This window comes from Rhinolophus sinicus, chromosome 14 (assembly GCF_057876585.1).
Source record: "Rhinolophus sinicus isolate RSI-liver-muscle chromosome 14, RSI-T2T, whole genome shotgun sequence".
NCBI lineage: Eukaryota > Metazoa > Chordata > Mammalia > Chiroptera > Rhinolophidae > Rhinolophus > Rhinolophus sinicus.
Window position 1 is genome coordinate 19,187,404 of NC_142514.1, and position 26,266 is coordinate 19,213,669.

At 35.6% G+C, this 26,266-nt stretch overlaps 1 protein-coding gene and 1 pseudogene across 2 annotated transcripts in view; one reads left to right on the forward strand and one right to left on the reverse strand.

Moving 5' to 3' along the window:
* Positions 1-26,266, reverse strand: part of EYA3 (EYA transcriptional coactivator and phosphatase 3) — an 89,596-nt gene that overhangs the window by 42,181 nt on the left and 21,149 nt on the right. For both annotated transcript variants that reach the window (XM_088790727.1, XM_088790726.1), the window contains exons 2-6: positions 19,418-19,518; positions 12,360-12,403; positions 8,384-8,463; positions 3,348-3,414; positions 676-812 (exon numbers count right to left, since the gene is read on the reverse strand). In XM_088790727.1, the coding sequence (XP_088646853.1) occupies positions 676-812; positions 3,348-3,414; positions 8,384-8,463; positions 12,360-12,403; positions 19,418-19,450 (361 nt within the window). In that variant the 5' untranslated portion in view covers positions 19,451-19,518. The remainder of the gene's footprint in view (positions 1-675; positions 813-3,347; positions 3,415-8,383; positions 8,464-12,359; positions 12,404-19,417; positions 19,519-26,266) is intronic.
* Positions 13,552-15,070, forward strand: LOC148755555 (proteasome activator complex subunit 2 pseudogene; annotated as a pseudogene).

The following is a 26,266-nucleotide window of genomic DNA, read 5'->3' on the forward strand; positions in this document are numbered from 1 at the left end:
AAATATCTCAAACTGACTTCTAGTAAATCATTCTAATTTACAATTCATGTCCAAGATATAAACACAAAGAACAAAACCCTCTATGCACATGATAAGGTTGTACAAATTGGGGATTTTCCCCATTCTAAGATGACTTTGGGTCACCAGAGCAACAATTGATCAGTTTTGGGGAAGGGGAAGGAAAAAGAGGGGAAATATTGACCAAAAAAAAAAAAGAGTAAACTATAAGGCATATTTTATTTGTATATTTAGATTACCTGGCTTTATTTAGCAAGAAAAAGGCCACCTCAAAATATGTTTATTATGCTTACCTAACCAAGTTACCATGTTTTATGTAAAGTGAGTCAAATCAACAGTAATTCCTCAAAGAGTTTTTCAAACACCTAAAGATTCTAAGCTTTACAGTAAGACTTAGTACCTTGGAAATTTTGGTAGCTAAATTTTGGTAGGTAAACAAATGAGTACTGAAAAGTTATGATTGCATATTACATCATCAAATATACTATTGGAAAGGTGCACACCTAATTTCTATCACACCTCCAAGCAGGTGCCCTGCAAAGAACAACCCATCTCTCAGCTTCCTCATTAGTCAGGTTTGTTTTTTGGGAAAGAACTGAAGTTTCTGAGGGATAAAAATCAACATTCTTAGAAACTGTTTATAATAGGGTGCCTTACCAAAAGGAGGTAGTCCATACGTTTGGGTTGCCTGAGGGTAGACAGCATACGGTTGAGACTGCTGTAGTGTCTGGTACTGAGTCTGCCCAGGATAAGCATTTTCCGAAACAGGAACTGAGAGGATATGTGCATAAGGTCTAGAAAAGTTCAAGAAAACAAAACTTTCATGTGTGCTTTATTTGAGTAATGAAAAATAGGGGAAATAGGTGATACTACTAAATGCAAAGAATCAGCAACGAGGAGACTAACCTTCCAAATAAAATGTTTCTTACTGTGGTCAGAAAGTACAGCTAATATTTCCTTTCCAGGTTTTACTATAGCTTACCTAAGAAACAATTTTATGGAACATTTAATAGTTTTAAAATATCCTCCCAAGGTCCAATTACTATGCTACAAATATCTGTGGTACGCTACGTGCATGGCTCTATGTGATACATGGATGGATTAAACTTGTTTATGCCCTTATGTCTGCATACAGAATAAAACCCTAAAATAACAGAAAATTGGATAGAACAGAATTCGCAACTGGCTCTTGTTCTCCACTCAGCCCTCTGGGCCAAACTGAAGTTCCAAGAGGGACAGTGGGGCTTGGAAAAGAGGGTGAGGTAGAGAAAAGGCAAGCAACCACATCAGAAAACAGGGAGTAGGGTGGGCCTCAATATCACCAGATCAAGCCTACAAAACAGTAGCCAGGTAACTAAAAAAATCGGGGAAGTCCGAGACAGGACTCAGCATTTCTCCAGTTATTTAAGCCAGCGTATATTGCCACTAGTTGGTGCCAACCACAACAGGTTGAGCTAGGGAATCTGAATTCAGCAGAGAATATTCTGGGACTTTAGACTAGCTAGATGACCCCACATGTTATGCACTGAATTTTTAGATACAAATTCTGTTATTTGGTGAGTTATGCTGTACTTACAATGCAAGAAAAAGTGTTGCACGTACCATGTAAGTCATAATGATAAAATACTGGAGGAAAGGGGTGTTTCAGAAGGCAAAAAGATTCTTTTCAGCTTTGGGGGAGAGGAAAATGGAAGAAAGCTGTGAAGAAGTTGCACATGAGCTGAGCAGATAGGATGTGCAGATAGAATAGGAGAGAAAGGGTGTTCTAGGAAGAGAAAAACTCTGGCAAAAGTACAGAAGAAGAAAAGCAAGGGCTTCAGCCTTCAGCTGGTATTAAGGGAAGTATATAAAAGGAAGGGAAGCAGCGAGAGAAAGATAGCCAAGACCTTGAGTACCAGGCTAAAAGAGTTCAGACAAATTTGAAACAAGTGAGAGTCACTGAAATTGTAGAGCAAAGAGTGACAATATCATAGCTGTTCTTTAATAAATATTAGTTTGACATTGCTTTATAAAATGGATTAGAAGGGAGACAAACTGGAAATAGAGGTCCAGTTAAAAAAGTTGTAATGTAATGTTTCAGCTAAGTGGTAAAGAGGTCTGAATTAAGAGAGAAGGCATAATAACTAATAAGGTGCCTGGAATACAGCAGCTACATAAATCTTTTTTACAAGAATGAATGAATAAATGAATTTGAAATATATAATCTCACAGCTCAATAGATTCTAAGAAACTGAATTTGAAAATTTCTATTCCTCTTAGCCAGATCTGAGACCAGAAAATAGCTCTGATTACAGTTGTTGATCAAGTTGCATGGGAATTATTTTAAATCTTAGTGATCCATCTCTAGATATAGTAAAGATCATATCCTTTTTCATACAGTGTCTTTATAGAACGTATTTTGTTATCTCCTTAATAATGATCTCAGAGAATAGGGTCAGTCATTTCACAGAAGAAAACCACATGAAAATGACTGGCCCCAAATGCTATTAGTGTTAATACCAGATTAGAATTTGGAGAACTCATTGAGTTGATTTTTTAAATTAGCATATTTTTTAACTGATGCAAAATCAAAAGATACAAATGGGCACAAAAAGAAAAAAAAAATGCCAGTTTTCTTTTTATAACAGCCCCATAGGCAACACTTAACCTTTGTTATCAATTTCTTTATGTATCCTGCATATGTAAGCACATAAGAATATATCTTAGTTTAATAAACACATTTGTATGTATTTAGGTATGCATAGGCTCACTATCAATGCACAACTGGTAGCCTGGCATACATACTGTTCTGCAACTACTCGTCTGGGAGATGATTAACTTGGTGGATCTTAAATGCTGATCTGACCCACCAGGAAGGCCAAAAATATCACCTCTTAGTGACTTCAGCCCACTAAACCTGTCTAACTTCAAGTCCAGTTCTATTTGAGGACATTCCTAAAACTAAGAAATGCTGAACATAGATTAGGCTGAGAAGTCTCAGTACGTGGCTGGCTTGAGCTGTTTTTGTTTATCTATCAAGGTAAAGGGAAGCGAAAGATCAGAGCTCAATCAGTGATATGCTTTAATTACTAACAGTAGTTTTCATTTTCAGTGTCTATTCATTTACAGCGAGCTTCCAGTTAACAGTGGTCTACTCCAGGCAACCACTGACTTTTTTAAAGGATGTTACATAGATTCTATATTTAGGGGGAATAAAAAAATTGGAGTAGGAACAGAGAGAAAAAGAGAGGTGAAAATAAAGTAAATGTCAATAAGTTAAATATCAAGTTACATTTTGCAATGAACCTAGAGAAAAAGCATACAGATTTTGAAATAATTATTCAACTTACTTTGCAGAATACATTTGTGAGGTATAATCATTGGATGAGCGAGGAATATAATCGGTGCATGTCATAACTGAAAGAAAGATATCACCAGGTAGAGTTAGAACATTTAAAAAATGAAATGGGAAAATTGCATATCTCACTGTATAGTTCTTCAAATTAAATAAAAAAGTAAAATTTGGACATCAGAAATTTAGAAAGACTATGTAGTAGAAAATACCTCACTCTTCTAATAATGGGTTTAGAGGCTTTTAGAGACTGTACAAGAAGTTAGAATGTCGGGGGCACATAAAAGAACTGAAGGTTAATATTAATATCTTCGTCCATCACTGATCTAAAACCACAAATAGAGCAACCCTCAAAGCTCTTGGCTGTGCTCACAGGCAAACTTAAAAAGCAAGATCCCGGGGTGGCCGGATGGCTCAGTTGGTTAGAGCACGAGCTCTGAACAACATGGTTGCCAGTTCGATTCCCACATGAGCCAGTGAGCTGCGCCCTCCACAACTAGATTGAAGACAATGAGCTGCCGCTGAGCTTCCGGAGGGGGAGCCTGATGGCTCAGCTGGTTAGAGCGTGAGCTCTTAACAACAAGGTTGCCGGTTCAATTCCCACATCAGATGGTGGGCTGTGCCCCTTGCAACTAAAGATTGAAAACGGCAACTTGACTTGGAACTGAGCTGCACCCTGGAGAAACACACTGTTGTTCCCAGTATTCCCCAATTACAAAAAAAAAAAAAAGAAAAAAAAGAAAGCTGCCCATCTGGGAAACCACACTATACTTCATCTTAATCATTCTCTGGGTGCTTACTCTCTATTCTGGGTAAAAGGCCACATAAATGACTTGCAGGAAGAAGATTGGGGATAGTATCTAATTTTATTAGAAATCTGTCGATACTGCTGTATACAATCAGCAGTAGAAAAGATGCAAACATGCTTCTCTGCCACTATTTTTTCGGCCTCGTAGTAAAAGCTTTAAGTTTGACAAAGCAGAGACAGGCCTGAGGAACTGACGTGATGCTCTGATGAACCATTAAGTAAAGCGACTTTCACAGCTAGTGTCTCCTTGACCCCCATGACTTCATATAGAACAGCTGCTGTGAAGGCTTGACCCTCATGATTTTTCTCTTGGATAAATGCTATAAATCTTCAGCTAAAGTTTGACCGGCAGCAAAATCCTACTCATTAGGCACTATTCCAGTCCATGTGGTAGACAGCTATATGATAAAGAGCTTATGCCAGACTCCTGGACTAACCTGGACGGTTCAAGAACTTCCTTCGACATCTATAAAGGAGGTTGCTCTACTATAAATGGGGGCTAACAGTGAACCTACTAAGTTTATGTCTAGCTGGGTTCCCTGACTGTCTGACCCAAAAAGGGAACTCTAGTCTCAAGAGCAGATGAGGGGAATATTCATGCCCAGTAGTAAGACAAATCAACATCTGTGAGTCCATTGCCATTATTCCAGTCTTTAACAATTATTGGAAATTTATAGCTCACACTCATCCATAATCATTGACAGAAATGAAGGAAATCTCAATTAGATCTCAAGTTCTTACCATCCACCACAGAAAATGTAAGTTCAGTTGAATTCTGCACGATGGTTCCTTCTCAGCTGACAAGTATATAAAAAAACCTAAACCCTTCTCCTCCTCTGATTTAATTTAATTCTAGAAGAGATCAACAAAATTTCCGGGGAGATTTAGGCTAATTTTTACTTTTCTAGAGAATAAATGAGACTTGATCTTTGCAGTACTTGAGAAACATGAAAGGGTTCTAAAGAGTCAAGGTATAATCTTCTACTAATATAGAGTAAAAGCAGTGGAAATGAGGCAAAACCTTGACATATATTCTGAAGGTAAAACTAACAGGATATTATGATGGATTTGTACGTAAGAAATGAGAAAAACAGGATAATTTCTAGATTTGAAGCTTGAGCAACTGGAGGGATAATGAAACCACTTTCTAAGATGGGAAAGTTTGGGAAAAAGAACAGATTTGATGGGGGCTAAAGAAATAAAAAGTTTTCACATATTTGAAGTATGACCTTCCTTTCAGATCTAAGTGGAGATTTCAAATAGGCAATTGGATACACAAACGAAATCTAGGGAGAAGTAGAACTGGAAATACAATTTGGAACTCACTAATAGTTTATAAACTATTTAAAGTAATGTAATGGATGAGGATGCAGAAAGAGAAAAGATGGTGGACTAGAAACGAATCCTGAGACCCATCAACATTCAGAGTTCAGATAGAGAAAGGCCAGCAAAGGAGAAAGGTGGGAGGAAAAGTGGTGAGAAGCAGGATATGAGAAGAGAGAAATGTTCATTAGAACTAGTTCTTTCAGTTACTGATAATAACTGATGACCGGACAAGAGCAATTTCATTGGAAGAGTGGTGATGGAAGCTAAATTTGAGAGGGCTGACGCGTGAATGGGAGGTAAGAAAGCAAGTGAGGACAACTCTTTCCAGAGGTTACTATGGGTCATGGAACAAAGAAGAGGTCTGTAACTAGTGGGGTATGTGGAGCCAAAGGAAGGTTTTGTTTATATGAAGATGGTAGATACTGGATCATGTCTCTTTACCGACAGGAAGGATTAAGAAGAGAACGTGCTGAGGCAGGAGTGGTGTTAAGATAACTAAAGTACCAAAGTCCTAGGGGAAGGTGTGAAGGGATAGGATATCAAGCACAAATAAAAGGCCTTACCTTTGTATGGAAGGTAAGAATACTATTTCATTCTGACAAGAATGATGCAAGAAAACATAGGTACAAACACAGGTAGGTTTGACGATTTGGTGGTGGTGGGATAGTAAGGAAGTTTCCTGTCTGACAGCTTCTAATTGAGAAGGAGTCACCAGTTAAGAATGAGAAAAGGTTAGTGAGTATGGGTGCTTGAGAGGAAAAGAAGTGGTGTAAAAGGTTAAACTCATTAGAGAAATGTAATAGGATTTCCAAGCATGTTGGGTGCCCACTTGAGGCCCTGTGAGTAAACAGTCAGCAAGTATACAATTTATTCAATGTTTAGCTAATTGAATGCACTTAGAGAGAAAGTAGAGAGTTGGATTAAATTAGGACTGGGGTTTAGCAAGGTAAGAACAAGAGTCAAAGGTATTGAAGGTATTTATAATTATAATAAAGAACCATAGACTCTATGTTGAGTAAGAGGGACATGAAGAGGAATATGATGGGTACTGGACAGGTCATCTACATGGATATTGAAATGACCAAGAATAACAGTCTAGATGGAGAAGAAAACAAAGAAGATCTAATCTTTAAATAGCAAAATGACTAGGAGTTCTGTCTGAGGTAAATACAAAGGTAAAGGGAGGCGGAAATGTAGACTTCAAGGGAACTGGAGTTTTTGAAGGAAGAAAGGAAAGAGAAATGACTTGAAAGGAGCAAAAAGACTCAACTTACCTCCTAACCCTAAAGTATGTGGGGATGAGTCAGACATTCAAACAATCAGAGGAGACATTGCACTAATTTGAGCAGTCTCCCACAGTATGGAGAGCTTCCCGTATGTATCGGAATCACCAGCTATCTGCTTGAAAATGCAGATTCCCGCCCATATCAGATCTACTGAATGATCATCTCTGAAGATGAGGCTGAAATTCTGTATTACAAACAAGTACTCTGGATGATTCTTAGGTCCGGTAAAAGCTTGAAAACCCCTAAAATAGTACCTCTCAGGAAATAACATATACAACTCAAGACCTCCCTGATTTTTTTTTTTAAAGTCATACCATTTTTTAATACATGGGAAGTATATAAGGTGAAGCATAATCATCTTAAAAGAAGTAATATCCCCCAAAACAAGTGCTTTTTTAAAAAAAAAGTGTCTTATACAAATTTATTCTTTTAAAAGGTATGGTAAAATACGGAAGGACACAGCTATTTAATTTCAGGGAGGACTATTTGCCCTATAAAGGCAATTTGTGGGAGTAAACAGGTATGAGAGAAAAAGCTTATGTTTGCACAAGAAAAAAAAGACACTACAGGGCCGGCCTGGTGGCTCAGGCGGTTAGAGCTCCGTGCTCCTAACTCCGAAGGCTGCTGGTTCGATTCCCACATGGGCCAGTGGGCTCTCAAACACAAGGCTGCCAGTTCAATTCCTTGAGTCCCGCAAGGGATGGTGGGTTCTGCCCCCTGCAACTAAGATTGAACACGGCACCTTGAGCTGAGCTGCCTCCCGGATGGCTCAGTTGGTTGGAGTGCGGGCTCTCAACCACAAGGTTGCCTGTTCGACTCCCACAAAGGATGGTGGGTTGTGCCCCCTGCAACTAGCAACGGCAACTCGACCTGGAGCTGAGCTGCGCCCTCCACAACTAAGACTGAAAGGACAACAACTTGAGGCTGAACGGCACCCTCCACAACTAAGATTGAAAAGGACAACTTGACTTGGAAAAAAGTCCTGGAAGTACACACTGTTCCCCAATAAAGTCCTGTTTCCCTTCCTCAATAAAATCTAAAATAAATAAATAAATAAAAAGAAAGTGGAGCGAGGAGGAAATCTTTAAAAAAAAAAAAAGAAGACACTACAAATTTCTGTCTAATGCATGAATAACTATTCTACAGAAGAGCGAGGGTTGGTAAGTAGAGGGTGTATCTTATTGAGCTGGATCTCCCTCAGGGACCAGAGGATTCGTGTGTTTTTTTGCCTACATTTTTTGGCCTAATTCTACATAATTAACAGGTAGAATTATTTGATTATTAGAAAGGTATAAAAAGGTCAAGTCCTCGGGAGAAGCAGTCAGAGGTTGGCCCACACACTTTTCTGATTTTGAGAACATCCAACATCAAAGCAAAAATAAAATCACAAGGTGTGACTTCCTTGGCTGAGTGGATTCCATGTAATTTTTTGTTCCTCAGCTGGTATGTCAATAAAGCTTATAGGAAAGCACAAGTATGAACACGCACACACAAGGAAAGGAAAGGTTTCTGGATATTCTGGGACAAACAAGGCAATCAATGAAAACCGACTATAAAAGAATAGCATCACCTGGTTGTAGAAATACTTCTTCCATCACAGAATATGGTACTTACTTTCCTCCGACATGGTAAGATTTGAAGCAAGGCTTGAAGTTTCAGGTTTCTGATCATTGACTTCGGGGTTGCTTACTTGACTAGAAGAACCAAAATTAATATATTAGCCTCTGATTGATGTGCTGCCTTGCTAAAAGTGATCAAATCAAACCCATTTCTTCCAAAGCTATACAAGTAAGAGGCAAAGTAGGTCTTCTTCATGATATCTTTATTTTTGGTTTTTAAGAGTTACCTGAAGAGCCAGGGCCAGGGTTAGTACCCGCAACATTCTATTGTTCTTTCTCTTATCCCAAGACCTCTTCAGTTTTTATATCACTCAGAAATTCCAGCTAAGTCACATTTTTCTCTAAAGACAATATAGTAAAAGAAAAATTCCACAACACCTAAAACTGCTGTCACTTTGTTTCCAAAGTATCACAGGAAAGTAGGGAGATGCCCAATTTCAGACAGTGGTTCTCATAATCACTCGAGAAGTTTTTAAATTATACATGCTTGCTTCCAACAAGGGGTTCTGAACCTTAAAATGGTTCATTCCACTGTATTTCTCTTCTCCCCCAATTAAAAGAAAAACCAAAACAATTTTTAAGTTGTTATTAATATTATACCCAAGATTGAGCAACATATTTTTTTTCTTATTTAACTTATAAGGAAAATTAAGAGAAATTGTGAAAGGTAAATTATGTAAACTGGAAAGACAAGTCATTATGGGAAGATTCTCACTGAAATTCTGAAATGGAGATAACACTAATTTCATCCCGCACAACGTCCTCCCTCTTCTTCCACCTTACTTTCCACTCTCCAACTAGTCCCTCAACTACCAGCAGAGTATAGTGGTTAAGAGTACAGATTCTAGACCAGCTTGCTTGAATTCATATTCCACTCTGCCAAAACTACCGTGTTTCCCCGAAAATAAGACCAGTCTTATATTAATTTTTGCTCCAAAAGACACATTAGAGCTGATTGTCCGGCTAGGTCTTATTTTCGGGGAAACATGGTAGCTTTATGACTTTAGGCAAGGCACTGGACTTCTTTGTGCCCCGGTTCTTCAACTGTCAATGAGACATAATAATAGAATTTACCTCATAGAGTTGCTGTAGGGATTAATGAGTTAATATATAAATAGTACTTAGAGCAGAGACTAGAACAGAGTAAATACAATAGAACCGTCTAGTATTATTATATTACAATTTCTCTCCAGTCTAGGCATCCTTCCCATATTCCCTAGAAAGAAGTACCAGAGGCTCCATATATATGTGGAAAGGTAGAATGACTAAGAGTAGTTTCTACACAGCAAAATTTTTAAAAGAAGTGTTATTTATATAAAAAACGCACAACACCAAAATTCTTAAACCTCTTTGAGATTTCTGAACAAACCTCTAATATTCAAGTATAATATCAATAAAGTTTTTTCCCTTCATATATTGCGAATGTTCAAAAAACTTTTGCTCAGGTGTAATTAATTTTTAAAGCTAAACCCCAAATGAAGTTTATTTTTGTCTATTTACTCAAATGCCTATATTTTTAGAATAGTATTTAATGTACTAAGACGTGACTATGGGAATTGAAGGTTAAAGGTAAGAAAGCATACTAAATAGTTTTATCAGTGTTTCCCAAACTGGTCTATTATAATTGCGTGACTGATTGGTAAAAATACAGAGTTCTGGCCCCCATCTCATGACTAATTAAATAGGATTCCCAGGTAAAGTTATAGAACTGGACAAGAATTACACATTTCTGACTACAATGACTGGTTTGTTTTCCATATGTATCTGAAAAAAATCTGGGGTTCACTGTTATACCCACAGTTGAAAAACTATTTCTAGAGCCTGTATCTTAGAAGGTATATTTATATGGTCTGGTATACAATGAACCAGTTTCTAAAATCTCATGGTCCTAAAATTTTATGTTAGAGCAAAAAAAATCCTCTACATATTCAATCGACTGTCAAGAGATTAAATAGATATAATACAACAGTGCTAAGATAGTTAACTCTGGTACTTTGTTAAATATTTAAAATCATTATATCTAGAAAAATTACACACTGTCTCAAAATATAATTGTTTTCAGTTATATAAACATAAATTTTGCTTAATAATGTGTGTCTGATGAAAAAATGCTCTAAAGTAAAGTGATCTTTACCCCTTAGCAAAAATACCCAAACTCCAAATAGTTAACATCACAAGTACTTCATTTTCATTCAATAGAACTCTTGTCAATAATCAACAAAATCACCGACAAATGGATAGACAAAATGTGGTGTAGATATACAATGGAATATTATTCAACCTTAAAATGGAATGAAGTTCTGATACATGGTACAACATGAATGAAACTAGAAGACTTTATGCTAAGTGAAACAAGCCAGTCACAGCAAGACAAATACTGTATGAATTCCACTAATATGAGGTACTCAGAATAGTCAAAATCATAGAGACAGAAAGTAGAATGGTGGTTCACAAAAGCTGGGAGAAAGGGGAAATGGAGAGTTACTGTTTCATATACATAGATTCAGTCTGGGAAGATGAAAAAAGCTCTGGAGATGGACGGTGGTGATGGTTGCACAACAATGTAAATGTACTTAATGCCACTGAATTATACACTCAAAAATGACAGAAATGATGAATTTTATGTTCTGTATACTTTATCATAATAAAGAAGTTGCTGAAGGGAGACAAGGGATAATTGCAGGACAGACGAAGGCGATAGCTTCCTTAGTACAACTGGAGAAGTCAGCCTTAGGTAAGAGCAGGGGAATTAACTTCAGAAGAAAAGGCAGCAGAAAATATTGTAGCGAAGCAGATAAATGGGTATATTTGATGATAGAGAAATGAGGTAGTTCCTATCTAACTGTTTCTAATTTGTCTTTGAATTAAAGAACAAGAGCCCCAGCTGGGTGAATGGGAGTAGAGTGGAGGGAAGGGGAAATGGAAAAAGCAAGAGATAAGGAGGGAGGGAGGAACATAGGGAGAAAGGGGAGGAGGGAAGATAATTATAAAAACTGGGAAATAAAACACACCAGGAAAGGTGGTTAGACCACCAAAAGTGTTTAAGAGCCTGTTTGAGATATAATAATGAATGAAAACTGAGACCAGTCAGCATAGTTTTTTGTTTTTCTCTCACAATGTTCAGGTGATTGGAAATAAGTATGGACTAGGTAGACAGTTGGGTTTAACCAGGGTTGTGATTTTGCGAGGGAAGTATGACACAGGGGAAAGGGGGAGGAAGTTAAGACTACTTGTAAGGGACTAGTTAAAATAACAGATCTTATAATTTTAGCAGCATAAGATAAATAGTGAAGTCTTTTTGAGGAAAAGGTCAATGGTTGATAGTGAAAATATGACAGATCATTTAATTGGAAGTGTACAGTAAGACACCATATGGATGTGTGGCAGGAGAATAAATGAGCTGGAACGTAATGTGTAGTAGTAAAAGGGTGGGATTCTGGAAATTAAGATATTAGAAGCGATGCAGTTACAGGTTCACATGGCTGGTGGACAAACGACAGGAGGTGAGAACTGTGAAAAGCTAAAATCCATGGTGCTGTGGAGGCCAGAGCATGAGGTGCAAAGAAGCTGCTTCTTTTCTATAAGCGGAGTGGGACTAATGACTAAGGCATTCCATATCCATTTGGTAATTAATGCCAAAGCCCTTGGATTTCCTTTACTTCTGCTTATTCTTCCTATTTTTGTATACTGTACATCAGACTGAAGAATATTCACCATCACATTTCCTCCATGCATCACAGGCTCTAATAGATAACATGAGTTTGGTACTATTATTAAATAAATAATGAATGAATGAGAAAAAGAAATCAGCCCTTACATGTTTTAAGAACGTCTTAAACAAAGTACTTTTCAAAATGTAAAGATTCATGTTAAAAACCAAAAAAAAGGCAGTCAATCCAAATCATGCCCATAATCGGCATGTGAAAAAAAATTATAGGTAGATCATTAAAGAGAAATTCAATTTTACATACCTTAAAGTTTGCTCTCCCGATTCTTGCATCTTGGCTTTTTTAACCTGCAAAAACAAATATGCAAAGGAATCAATTTAGTGATCGGTTTTTGAAATTATCTGGCTACTCAAATGTCAGGCTAACATTAGCTAATAAACTTCAAGGTAACTGTTTCATCTTGTCATGCTTAGATTTATTTAATTAACCCTTACTATATTTTAGAGTTAGAGGTGGACTTCTTTGTTTTTTCGCATAGAGCTCCTTTTTTTTTTAATGAAAAAGTCTTTTTCAGATTCAAAGTGAAATGTTTACCAGGATTTTTAATCAAGATAAAATGTTCACCAGGATGAAATATCAAACTTGGATACAAACTAATTGGTTTTAAATTTTAACAGACACGTAATTACATCATCAAACAGTAAATATGGCAATCTTGATATCATCTACTCATTTATTTACCAGAAATGTCTATATACTTAAATTGCCTATATGCCAAAAATAAAGATAAATTCTTATTAGGTTACCAGTAATTTAAAAAATATTCTTCATACTATTGTTTCCCCCCGCCACATTTTTATCTTTTCTAATTCCTTCTGAGGTGAAAGCATTTACACTGAAACAGTTTAATACACAAATGAAAAATCAATGTTTAACACACCTAATGTATTTTCCTGCTTTCGTATTACAGAATAATCTGATTTTAGAGCTCTCTGGTTAGAATAAATAGTTATAGTAGAAACATGATTAGTATGCTTAGCTATACAAATTATAAATACTTAAAAGTATTTCAAGCTAACAAAAGAAGGCAGAAACTCTGCTAAATAATTGTAAACAAATATAACATAGGAATATAGCTATTTAATATGATTAAATTTAACATTTCAGACACTGTGCGCCTTGTTTTGGGCAATTATTTCCCCCTATAAGTCAGGTATAGGAAGCATGTGCTACCTTGGCACTAGAGGCAGGTAAACTAACTCAAAGGCTACATACAGACATATTTCACTGGATTATAAAACTATGGGCTCGAACAACACAATCCAGAAACAGAATGTAAAATAGTGTAGCTACTTTGGAAAATAGTCTAGCAGTTCCTCAGGCAAGGTAAATAATAAACAAGATAAATACAAGGCCCATAAAATTTCTCACAGACATTTATTTGTCATGAGAAAACACAAAACACAATCAATCAATCTTGGTTCCTTGCTTATGGCATATCAATAGATGTTATATTTAATGCTGTTTAAGTTTTAATAAAGATAAAACAAAGAAAAAAGGATCATTACAAAACACCCTCTAGGTGAGCCAGGAGACCGAAGATCCAGCAACTGGAGCAGCATGGCCAAGCCTTGTGGGATGCGCCTGGGCGGGGAAGCCCGTAAACAGGTGGATGTCTTCTGACAAAATCTTTTCCAGGAGGCTGAGGAATTCCTCCATAGATTCTTGCCACAAAAAAATCATACACCTGAATCAGCTCTTGCAAGAGGACTCCCTCAACGTAGCTAACCTGACCTCACTCCAGGCCCTACTGGACATCCCTATTCCAGACCCCCACCCAAGGATGGTGAGATGGAATCAGATAAGCAGAAGAAAGAACTCCCTAAATGCGGCTTTCTTCCTGGGAATGAGAAGGTCCTGGCCCTACTTGCCGTGGGTAAGCCAAAAATCTGAACTCGCAAAGAAAAATGCATTCCGGTGATCACATGGATCCAGCACCTGATCCCCAAGATTGAGGATGGAAGTGACTTTGGGGTGGCAATCCAGGAGAAGGTGCTGGAGAGGGTGAATACAGCCAAGACCAAAATAGAAACCTTCCAGACAACCACTTCCAAGCACTTCTCAGAATGAGGGGATGCAGTGGCCAAGCCTCTAAGGAGACTCATGTAATGGATGACCGAGCGCATGAGCGAGAAAAGCGGTCTATGGGGAGCCAGGCTGTGGGGCCTTCTATGCTGAGCTTTATCCTATCATCATCATCAGCAGCAGCAGCAGCAACCTGGAGAAAACTGTCAACCCAAAGGGTGAAGAGAAGCCATCTATGTACTGAGCCCAGGGCTGGAAGGGAAATAAATAACCGATACTATGTACTATGTGTGGATTAAAAAACACAAAAACCAAAAAGACCTCTAAATTTAAAAACAAAATTACAGGAGAAAATGAAGAAAAAAACAAAACAAAAAATAACAAAACAAAACTCCTTGAGATAGATAAACCCTTACTAAACATGATATTAAATTCAAAAGAAGAAAACACATTGATTATACAAAAATGCAAAACTTCTGTATGATAAGGTACCTAAAACCAACCAGGAGGTCAAGGGATCCCAGAATGACACACAGACTGTGACAAAGGAACTGAGCTGTATTACAAATGTATGGCATAGCTTCATCAAAAGGGGCATGAAAGGGGGCTGGCCAGGTGGCTCAGGCGGTTAGAGCTCCATGCTCCTAACTCCGAAGGCTGCTGGTTCGATTCCCACATGGGCCAGTGGGCTCTCAACCACAAGGCTGCTGGTTCAACTCCTCGAGTCCCGCAAGGGATGGTGGGCTCTGGCCCCCTGCAACTAAGATTGAACATGGCACCCTGAGCTGAGCTGCCTCCTGGATGGCTCAGTTGGTTGGAGCACGGGCTCTCAGCCAGCCAGTTCGATTCCTCGACTTCCACAAGGAATGGTAGGCTGTACCACCTGCAACTAGCAACGGCAACTGGACCTGGAGCTGAACAGCACCCTCCACAACTAAGATTGAAAGGACAACAACTTGATTTGGAAAAAAAGTCCTGGAAGTACACACTGCTCCCCAATAAAGTCCTGTTCCCCTTCCCCAATAAAATCTTAAAAAAAAAAAATGAGCTGACTTAAGGAAAACTGTTCTGACTGGAAACTGTAAGTCTAAAGACAAGAAAAATTCAACTGTCTAGTTTATATGCCCACCAAATTTCACAAATGACAAAATACAGGCTCTTGTTATAAAATGTGCTGTCCTTCCCACCTGAAGATGACATTTACATAGGTCAGATAGTAATATAATTTTCCAATAATAGGGATGAATTTATGCTTAGCTCACCCACAGACCCTCTTTGTGATCAAAGAAATGTACTTATGAGCTAGTTGGTTAAGTAATGAAAACAGTCTAGAGTCTTCAAACAGTAATCCATACAAAGAAAACTAGATTGAAGAATCTAACTTATCTTAGGCTTAATTTTAGTAGAGCCACGGAATAACAAATTTAGCTAATGAATCCTCTCCCCCCCAAAAAAAGGTCTTGGAGCAAAAATTTAAAAGATATCGTAAGTGCCTTTCAAGTAAAAACTGCTTTCTCACTTTTTTATTACAGTGCCAACCCAGTATAAAGAGTAAGCAATTATAAACAGAAATAAAGAAAACGTACCTAAAGTAATGTCTACCAAAGAAAAAAGTCTGGGAGAGAAAAAAGTGTTATCAGCTAATTTTTTACCTTTAATGGCCCACTGTTTGTCTTGATTTGGGTAATTATGTCCCCATGTAAGTCAGCAACAGGAAGCATGTGCTATTAGCACAAGAGGCAGGTAAACTAACAATGGACACAGACATATTTGACTGGATTACAAAAGTACAGGTTCAAGCAATATAATTCAGAAACCTCAAAAGGTTAAACATAGAATTACCATATAATCCAGCAATTCTACTCCTAGTGACATAACCAAGAGAAATGAAAACTTACATGTTCACATAAAAACTTGTACGTGAATGTTCATAACAGCATGATTCAAAACAGCCAAAAAATGAGAACCACCCCAGTATCCATGAACAGATGAATACATAAAATAAAATAAATAAAATAGTGATTAATAAAAGGATGAATGATAAAACCATACGATGAAATAATTGAGTTTGGTATGTATATTCTTCCAAAAATGTTTCCTATGCACATAATGTCGTTCTAAAACTTGAGTTCACAGACCGCTCCTGATAGCCATAAAGGAGCTTTTCAGGTGCCTCCAGTTTGCCAGAAACAGTTTTGGTTCATACCTCTTATCCAAAAACCAAGTCTGTTAGTGCCCCCCTTTCACTCTTAAAAGAGTTCCAGTTTGGACAATAATAGGAACTGCTTCAGAGTAGATAAAAAAGATGAAGACTGGGGGATAAGAATGGGAGATGGTGACCACAGGGAAACCATTTCTTATTTATTTATTTATTTTTTAAAGATTTTATTGGGGAAGGGGAAGAGGACTTTATCGGGCAACAGTGTGTACTTCCAGAATTTTTTTTTTTCCCCAAGTCAAGTTGTTGTCCTTTCAGTCTTAGTTGTGGAGGGCACAGCTCAGCTCCAGGTCCAGTTGCCGTTGCTAATTGCTAGTTGCAAGGGGTGTAGCCCACATACCTTGCAGGAGTCGAACCGGCAACCTGTGGTTGAGAGCCCACTGGCCCATGTGGGAATCGAACCGGCAGCCTTCAGAGTTAGGAGCACAGAGCTCTAACCACCTGAGCCACCGGGCCGGCCCAGGGAAACCATTTCTGATTGCAGAGGATTGAGTATTGACTGGCGATAGGGAAAGTAAAAGATAGGGCCTGAGGCTAGGATTTATATTGCACTGTGAACATGGACCTGAACAAATCTTAAGATAGAGCAAGTGAGAAGTAGAGAAACAAGAGAGGGATAATACAATAAGAGGCAAGAAGAGACGACGGTATTAAAATAACTCCAATACTAATGCCCATCAGTAACATCTCCCTCTACATACAGGTAAAAAGTACAGTTAAAAATCTTAGCTTTATCAACTTGAAACAAGACCATTATTTCCACTCATATTTTAGATCTCTACAACAGCCATTTTCTCCTCAAAGTTTGACATGTACTCTTCCTGTTCTAATTATTTTTAACAGTAAGTGTTGTGTTTTCTTAGCTTCTGTTTATTTGGCATCCATTAATCACAGGGCCAAAGCTGTTTATATTTCCCATTGTGATCCAGAGTCCATGCTCTGAACCACCTCCTTTATCCAACTCAAACTCACCAAGTAAGTATTTCCCCTGATCTAAATCAACCCAGAGCCAGATACCAGACACCTACCTAGTGGCAAGCCTTATACCCCAAAACCCCCTGAAATTATTCAATGTAGCCGATCCTAAGTTGTTTACCCTGCCTTGCTTTGCCTCACTCGCCTTGCCTGTGTTGGGAACCCAAGGAAGGCTGTGGTCTACGCATTCCCCTAGCTCCTTTCTGCCTCCTGACCAAAACTGGTGCTTCCCTGTAGCCTTGGGTGCAGTGCCATGCCTAGCATTTCTACGGGAACTGTGAGTGACATCAAACTTTTCTTTCTATGGCAATGAGCTCTCAGTGTTGTCATTCAGTCACCTTTATAAATTAAGACCCAGACACAAGTCAGTAAGAAAATGATATCCCATGACAATCACAATTTATAGTCAGCAGAAAATTTGTTTTTAAAGTGCTTTAATTTCTCACCTTCCTCTGAAGTAGTAACAATCAGGTTTTATATCTTATGTTATAGAAATTGAATAGTATGGTAAGGAAATGCAGCAGTGCAGAAAAGATGACCTGCCAGCAGGTCAGCTTCACAATTCTCATTACCATAAACAGGTAAGGAGTAACTAACAACAGTACCCATATCAACAACTTACATATATAAGTTTCCTGAAACTATGACTAGAGCTTTTACTACATTAAAAACTCAATGACATAATTTTCCTTGGTACATTTAGTGTCTCTAATTCAGCTATTTGTTCTTATAGTGTATATCCTACCATGTTTCCCCAAAAATAAGACTTAGCCGGACCATCAGCTCTAACGCGTCTTTGGGAGCAAAATTAATGTAAGACCCAGTCTTACATTATAGTAAAATAAGACCCGGTCTTATATTGTATTATATTATATAAGACCCGGTCTTATAGTATAGTAAAGTAAGACTGGGTCTTATATTAATTTTTGCTCCAAAAGACGCATTAGAGCTGATGGTCTGGCGAGGTCTTATTTTCGGGGAAACACAGTAGATATACTGCTGAGGTTGATTTTTAACCTTACCATCTCCCTGATTATTAATGCCCCACCAAGAACAGGGAATGACATTTCAAATGTTTGAAAGGGCTGTTTTACTAATTGCTTATGTCTTCCTCATTTTATACTTACCGTAAGTGAGAGGGTTAAAAAATAATGGCAAAGTAATCATCAGTATACATTGCTCAGCTTAAAGAGAAATATTAAAAACATAATAAAGAATGTCACTACTTAAATGAAGCTGGTGTCCATCCTTCTATGATGTAAAGAATACATCTAGAACATGAAAAACATATCCTATTATCTGCTTTCAAAATTCAAAATTTTCTATGGATTTTCATAAAGAAAGGTAAACTCTATATTTTCTTTCAATATGAAATGCAAGAAGTTCACTCAGGATAACAAATTGAAATCAGTACTTACCTAACTTCAGAAAAAGAAGTTCAAGACAAAAGAAAAAGACCCTTTAACATGAAACTATTGTAAGAGAATGATTATTATTTTCATTTTTTAAATACTAAGGGACGAAAAAAAAAAAAAGGAGAAGCAGCAGCCATGGCAAGGCAATAAATACATTATCACTTGGGGACATTTAAAGTTTTATTTATATTAAATATTTAAAAGAAATTAAGAATTCAACCTAGTTTATAGGGTCTCATCTGTTTTTAAGAATTAGCTAGTGGTCAGATTATACTTTCTTTAAATTACGACAATTTTTAAAAAAATTAGATCACTTAAGGAAATTTAGGTTCAGATAAAACTGAACTTTCTGGCAGAAATGGTATATACTGTTTGGTAAACAGATGTCCTCTTATCTTCTAAAAACTATAAGAATAGTCACTGATTTTTTTCAAATGACATTCCTAAATAATATACTAACTTAGTAATGCTGAATTTTCTAAGCAGACTCCTTAGCATTGTTAGCAAAATATGAATTTAAAAACACATGACATTGTTTTCTGAGAAGAAAAGGAGTCTTTCCTTATTTTTATTTGTAATTTGGAATCTAGTATAACTGAATAATATTTAAAATCTCTTAAGATTAGCTTTTCTATAATCAACTTGAAATTTTTAAAGGAAATACTTACTGGTTGCTCTGGTAAATCTTGTTCTTCTTCCATGAGGACCAATATTTCTTTATCAGGCTTATGTGACTGGATCGGAAGTGTCTCTCAGCAGTCTTCACAGTCTGTATAAAAAAGAGGGGGAATTCAAAGCTTTATATGCTCTGAAAGCATTATCATTCAGGCCATCAGAAAATAATTTTTTAATATTTTGTTACCCCAAGCTTTCCACGTGAGTTCTAAATCTCAAAATCTCAAACTTGCACGTGGCTTTTTAAAATTGACACGCTGCACCAAGTCAAGATAGGTATGATTTTTATAATACCTTGCAAAAGCCAGCACGTGGAACCACTGCTGTACTTAACATGGTTACTATAGCGCCTAATGCATTCAACATTTTACAATGACAGCCATATGCTGATAACTAGAACAATTTTTTTTTAGGATTAGAGTTACATTTTTAATGATAAAAACTAGCCTAGCAAGTCAGTTAGTTATGATAACATCTACCCTGCTTTAATGTAGAACATTTATATAACTCTTAACAGACACACAGAATCACTTTAAACAGGACAAACTGGAATACCAATTACTTTCATAACCAACTATTTGTATACATGTAACCGATTTAAAGGAAAACTCAATTATTCTGGATCTACTTTAATAATGCAAATAAATAAGTAAAGTGAAACTCTGAATTTCAGAATTAAGGAAAAATAATCATCTAAAGCTGGGACCCAATTTTATTCTGAAATAATAAGCTCCACTAAATATGCTTCCTAGTCAATTATTTAAGCAAAATCTTTTTCTCCTCTTCTTCCTGTCTTGATTTTCAAATTAAAAAAGAAAAATAGGCCTCTAAGCCCCACATTTACTGGTAAGAACACCTTATTGTGCCCTTCTGGCAAGACAAAGACACAGACAATAGAAAACTTAAATACATTATAAAAACTAAAAACTCCATTACTATTTAACAAAAATGAAACCAGCACTTCTCCGAAAGATGTGATTGCTTATGCTTTTAATGAAGGTCAAACCTGTTGTCACTTCTCCCAATCATTGTAACCAACTTAACATATAAAGGTAAAGAGAGTATAGAGTCTTACTGCAGAAGTAATGAAAATAGATAAATAACATGCAAAGGGGAATGAAAAACTTCAGTTATGCCAGTATACCACCACTCCACGTCTACTGCTCTCCCTTGGCGCAGTACAACACACTTTTAGAGCCACATTCCAGAATGGGAAAAGGAGAGAAAACATGTATAAGGGATACAAAAAGGTCCAACACCGACTCTTTACGCCCTGCCCTGATCTAGAATGTCAAAAGAAAAAAAAGTCTAAAGGTCAGAAGCATTGGATTCTGAACGCACTCACGTGTAGCTCATACAGCCTCAAAAGCTAAGTTCTCATACTACCTGACGTAGGTAACTAGCGCTGCAGAATTACAGAGCGCAATAACTAAAGCTCACAGGAGCTATCTTCCTGTACTTGTTTTGTTTTACTCAGAAGAGCATAATCAATATGACGTGAAACTGACTTACAATTTTGAAAGATGAAACATTTTTATGTTTCACCAACTTATATCTTAGTTTTAAATTGAAATGTCTTTACTTTAAGGGATTTTAATACTGTTTAAAAAATGTACATAATGTTCATCTATGATTTCATCCCATAAGAGCAAAATCATTAGGAAAATATAATGCCTCATTTGTTGAACTTTTATGTGCCCAGCTCTCACCTAAACAAAAAGTGATAATATTCCATGTTTTACTTAATTCAAGGCGATAAATGTAATAATTGCTATCTCTGTTTAGTAGATTCTCTGAAAGGGAGAGGGAGGGGATATTCCTTCTCATTGGGGAAGGGTTATAAAATCTATCTCTGGGCAAGAAGAAGGTAACAAAATTGTTTTGTGTTTTTTGTTTTTTTTTAAAGGATACTCAATAACATGTGCTTTAATTTGGTTTTAAACACAGAACTAATTTATTTTTAAAATATGAACATTAAAGAAGAACACAGATTTTTATTGATCAAAAGGGATTATGGGTTTTAAAAGGCAAAAAATACTACTCTTAATAGAGGGGAAATAATTTGTCAAGTCACACAAAACTAAATGTTAAAATCTTGAATTTTGCTTTTTAGAAATATAAGATATTTCTAAAAATATCAGTGATTTTATAATGGAAATGGACTAATTTTTTATTTTTCTTGAAATAAATTCTACGGTAAATTGCAAGAAAACCTTTAAGAGAAAGAGAAAAATTAGAAGACATTTCTTTCTACCTCTATTTCTTCTATGAAAATAAGCAGGCTTTGTTGTTTCTGTCTTTAAAATTGCCTTTATTTTCTCAGCTTTTAAACTTAGTGGAACAAAATGGACATAGATAATTTCTGTATTAAGAAAACTTTAAAAATCAAGTAATTGGTTAATAATCACTAATAATTTTATCATTTTAAAACAAAAAGAGCAATCTACAAGGAAAGCATATGATTTATTACAGAATCTTCTGGGATTCTACTGGCAACATGTGATATGTGTGAAGTTTGCAAACATATATTCTGGTACATTTGTGTATAAAATATATTAATAATGACTATAAATTACATAATTCCATCACAGACTGCATCTAAGATACTCCTTTCCATCAACACAGTATTCTTCCTTCCTTCCAAAAATTTATAATTTGAAAGAGCTGAAATATAAGAACATAAAAAAATGCACATATTTATCGTGTTCCTAGTATTTATCCGTGTGCTGAAACTTTTAAGATCTCATACCATTTTCTACAGTGGCATGTGCTTACAATCAAGTCACGTTTATTAGCTACCAGATGAAACTGTTATATAACAGACACAGTGATCCAGTACTTGATAATAAAAAAAAGTACAGAATTACTATACAAATCGTAGTATTCTCATTTCCATGTACTAGTTTTAGAGTTTAATTTAATTGTATGCTTTTTTTGGGGGGCGGGGTTGTTGGGTTTTGGTTTGTTTTTTTAACTATCAATATAACCTGACATTATTCTACATTCAATAAGATTCATCTTTTAATTATCCAATAATATAACAGCTTGACATAATAGTGGAAGGTGGATTCTTAATGTAATTTAAATGAATATAATTATAACTTAGCCAAACATCCGATGAAATTACAAAACACGCTCTGAATTTATCTTATGTTTAAAGTACCTTTACAACATTTGAATAGTAATGTATTTTCATAATTTTCTAGTTTTAATTCTTACAATTGGTTTCTAAATACAACTGTTTCATCACCGTTTTTAGAGTTTGTGAAAATCTATTTGCCTTCATGGACAGAAACCTGGGAAAATCTACCACTGAGAACAGAAATAGTATTGCCTAAGACTTCACATTTCCCTACCTGAAGATGCTGACAATGAAAAAATAGGAACTTTGGTTTGCTTCAAAAAGGTCACACAATTTTAAATATTGTCATTTCACATACTAATAAATAAAAGCAAGATATTTTTGTAATATGGCAGCCATAATTTTTAATCCTCAGAAATTAATGAGAAATAATTAGTAACAAATATTTTATTTCAAAATTCTAATTAGATTCCTGCCTCATAATTTCTGTTTTGCACCAAGTTCAACACATTATTTATCTTGTAGTTATAAATAGCCACCTAAGCAAGAACTTAGGTTACTTCAATGTGTTATTATAGCTCTTAAATACAGGAAAGAAAATTGAAACATATACATGAACATTTTAAAGCATAGAATAATTTTTTTACAATGAAAACAAAGTATACATCACTATTAATTACATCACGAGAGATATCTAAGTAGAGCAGAACAGTCTGATTATAGGTCCTTGCAGGGGAACTTGCATGCAGCTAAGTATGCACAGAGATATTTAGGTATTAACTGAATATCTCTGATACAGTTCTAAGTAGAAAACAGGTCGTTCATAAATTTGATCACTGACTACTTACTGCCCGCTCCAGAGCCTTATATGTACTTTTAGAGCACATCAAAGAAAAGGCTACAGAAATTTCCCTGGAGAAAATTAACAGCATCCTTCCCAAAATTAAATATATCTCAGCAACAATAATTATAAACAATAGTAGCCTAAAAAAGTATTTAAAAAGTGGTCTATCACCACTTAAGATTTTTATTAATATGTGGATTACTTTAGGACTTAAAAAAGAAACTAGCAAATGTTTACCATGGTATTCTCAAATATAAATATGTGTATGCCTTGAAGAACGAAAACAAAAAGCAAAATACCTTCTTCTAAATTGCTTTAAGATGACTGCTTCAAGTATTGTTATTCAACAATAGCTGATCTATCCTAAAGGAGATCTATCAATGAATTGAGAAACAAGTGTTCTAACACCCAAAGTACCAAACATAAAGCCTGAATGTATCTCTTAAAAATAAATTCTAATTCATAAAGTAGGAGGCTTATAAGGCAAAATCAGAAAACATGTCAAGAAAATAGTTTTAAAACATTTCTGTGGTATCTTGCAGAACAGTGCTTATCAGCAGTCAGTGTTGATGGGGATGATACTAACTAGTAATTTGGGATTTGTAATCTACAGAACATATACATTAGGTTTCAAATGAGAAGTAAACAAAGGTTTATTCCAACACCTACAAATTTCTTACTGAAAATTAGGCAAAAATAACAATATCTTGGAGGAGAGGAGAATATTTTGGAAGAGAGGAGAATAATAGACGCATTTGAGGAAGAACTGCCCTACACCCGTCTTTAATTTAAAACCAATTATCATGGAAAGGATAAGAGAGCTATCACTTACAAAGCATTTATAATACAGCAAGTATTGCTACATTTGTTGTCTTACCTAATTTTATCTCCACAACTATCCTAAGATACAGGTGGTATCACTCTTATTCTATGGACAGGACAACTGGGATTTAGAGATTTAAACAATTTGCCTGAGATACTACCAATAATGTTTCAGGTTAAAGTAGAAATACATCAAGTAAAGAGTCTAGAGGGTAGTGGTGATGGCTACACAACATTGTGAATATACTTAATGCCACTGAATGGTATACTTTAAAATGGTTAAAATAATTAATTTTTACATATATATATATATATATATATTTACCACAATAAGAAAAAATACAAAAACATCCATGAGACTAGAAATACCAAAACAATAATCAAAAAAAGTATTTTTAATAAGTGGAGAAAAATCAATATTTAAAATATATTGTCAGAAAAACTGAGTATCAATGTGGAGAAAAACATATCCACTGATTAATACTATGATTAATTAAAAACATATACTATGATTAATTCTAAATATAGGAAGAACTAGTAGCATTCAAAAAATATTGGAGGAAACAGAAAAGCATATTTATCTCATCTGTGGAAAAGAGATAAATTTTTCAGCAATAGAAGAAAGCATAAGCAACTACTAATCAATAGATCTGGTTACATAAAATAGACCGTCATACAATGAAAAAATAACAAATCTAATACTAAAAGGATATAATAAATGGAAGCAATACCTGCAATAACTATGATAAAAGCTTAATGTCTTCAATATAAACCTAACCAATTCAACATTTACCGATCATCTGTTATGCAGCAAACAATGACTAACATATACATCCAGCAAAGGATACAGTTTAAGATAGAATCAGCATTTGGAAAAAAAGATTCTCACTAATAACTGAATAAATTTTAATATTTTAAGATACCACTTCATACTTATTAAACTACCTAAACTAAATCTACACAGCAAAACCTAGAGTTATCTGGGCTCTAAGAAGATAAGAAATATTCAGGCACAGCTATAAAATCAGACTGTTCTCCAGTTAGAGTATAAAAAAGATCATAAAATTGCCCATGGTCTGAATAATTTTCCTTGTGTTTTTTTTTTTCTCCCAAAATTAAAAAGAGGGGTCAGAAGTTAACTCTATTTAAAAAAGAGAAAGTCTGTTGTTCACAGAAATGAAAAATTAGAAACAACCAACATGTGGAGAATGGTTTACCTATGCTATATTTCTACCATTGAACATTCTATATTAAAATGAAAACTGTAACCTATTTCAATGCAAGCTCACTTAAAATGTGAAAAAAAATGTAAGATTTTACATGAATTATTGCATAGTAATAGCTTAAATATAATTTGGTAAGATCAAAAGCAGATACAAAAGGAATACAATACTGGATGCTTTAAGGTTTGTGTTTAAAAATATTTAGGTGCATTATTTTAAAAATGCTTCTATAAAAATGTTCCTCAAGACATTAAGCTAAAATTGGATATAAATTCTACATTCTGGCTCACCCTTTTTCCTCAGGAAAAAACTTCAACTTTGAGGGAAAAGCAATTTAAACTGCAGTGATACTCCCTTAACCCCAAATCTTAAATAAGTTCATGAAAACACTACAGGCAGAAAGACTCATTTACTTTTCTTGCTCTGTCATCTATTTCATAAAAAGTCAAGTTAGACCCTGCATACAAATCCAGGGTTGGTTCATTTTATGGTTCTGAGCAAAAGCATTCAACTTCCAATAATTAAAGAATTTGACATCAGAAGACATTTCACATTTGGTTTTACCTTTTTGGACAGAAACTACTCTGTGAATGCAATAAAATTTATAATATGATGCTACAAGGAATATAGAGTATTAATTGTTAGAGGTAATCCCTATTTTAGGGTCGAGTAAATTAAAACCCAGCACGTGGAGGCATTGGTTCATAAAGTCTCTAAGTAGCAGAACCAGTAGTGGAATCCAAGATTCCGAACCCCCTTGTCTGAAGCTTTTTATTCCCCTTCATGCAGAATTGAGCATACAACCTTCCCTTTTAAAATTACATTCCTACTATTACCTTAGGCTATTTATTTCTTTTCCTTCATTAATTCT